The sequence below is a fragment of the Plasmodium gaboni genome, assembly GCF_001602025.1.
Source record: "Plasmodium gaboni strain SY75 chromosome Unknown, whole genome shotgun sequence".
Classification (NCBI taxonomy): Eukaryota; Apicomplexa; class Aconoidasida; order Haemosporida; family Plasmodiidae; genus Plasmodium; species Plasmodium gaboni.
The window spans coordinates 1-1,382 of NW_017385514.1; the positions used below are offsets into that span (position 1 = coordinate 1).

At 20.3% G+C, this 1,382-nt stretch overlaps 1 pseudogene across 1 annotated transcript; it reads left to right on the forward strand.

Moving 5' to 3' along the window:
* Window positions 1–729: 729 nt before the first annotated feature.
* Window positions 730–1,382, forward strand: PGSY75_0036200 (rifin; annotated as a pseudogene; the record flags this gene model as incomplete). Its single annotated transcript is given in 3 exon segments — window positions 730–798; window positions 884–1,051; window positions 1,054–1,382. Coding segments are annotated over 3 exon segments (566 nt in total), but the record flags the coding sequence as incomplete, so codon positions are not given.

A 1,382-nucleotide genomic window follows, 5' to 3' on the forward strand; every position in this document is an offset into this window, starting at 1 on the left:
AAAAAAATATTAAAATTATTTTAAATATATATATATATATATATATATATATTCATATTTGTATAATTTTAGATACATTAAGGGGATACATATAATATACAATAAATGTTACAACATAAAATAACAGAAGAAAATTTTTATTAAAATATGTTACATTTATTTAATATTAAAATTTATATGCTATTTTACTTTGTCAATTAATGCCACATATAATGATATACTAGTGTTATATCGCAATATATTTTATTACAATGATAAAAAACAATATCTTATGATATATAAATATATATGTGATACACATCTTTACCAATTACCATTCCACACATTTTTATGTTATTTACAAAAAAAGGAAGGAGATCATTCAATATCATAATATGTTATTAATATGTATAAATAATAATAATAATAAAAAATTAATATGATTATTTACTTTTATATATAAAATTATATACTATTAGAAATTTAAACAAATTAAGAAAAATATAAAATATTTTATTATATAATTTTTTTTAGATTTTTATTTTTTTCTAATAGAATAAATACTGTGCTTCTAAATAAAAAAATATATATTTATAATGGAAATTTAATTGTGCTATATTATAAACGTGTAATAGTATTTTAGATTAAACATATTCAATTTATTTATAAAATAAAATAAAATAAAATAAAGAATTATATATTAATTTATTTTAATTTTATTAATAAAATAATATAAGTATAAGAAAAAAAATGAAGTTACATTACATTAATATATTATTATTTTCCCTTCCATTAAATATATTTTTAACATCATGTCATGTATGCAACAAATAATTACTATTACAATACATATATGTATATTTGTATGTATATGTAACATTTAATAATTTATATAAATCATACACCAAACACAAAAACGGAAAAAATACAAACTACTAGGTTATTATGCGAATTTGAATTGTATTCGCTACAAAATTATGATAATGATCCTCAAATGAAAGAAATAATGGAAAATTTCGAAATTCTAACGGAACAGATGTTTTGCGAATATGACGAAAGGATGCAAGAAAAAAAAAATGTAAGGAACAATGTGATATAGAAATACAACAAATTATTTTAAAAGATAAAATAGAAAAAACACTAGCGGAACATTTCGGTACGTTGGAAATGAATATATCTACTTATGATATACCCTCCTGCGTTTGTGAAAAATCTTTAGCAGATAAAGTGGAAAAAGGTTGTTTGAGATATGGACAAAATTTGGGAGGGATTGTTGTACCCTCTACATGAGTATTAGGAGGAATTACTGAAGCTGCTATTGCAGAAGCTATAACTGAGGGGGAGGTTGTTGGTGAAGCTGATGATATTAAAGCAGGTATTGCTAAAGCAATTCAATTAGTAAA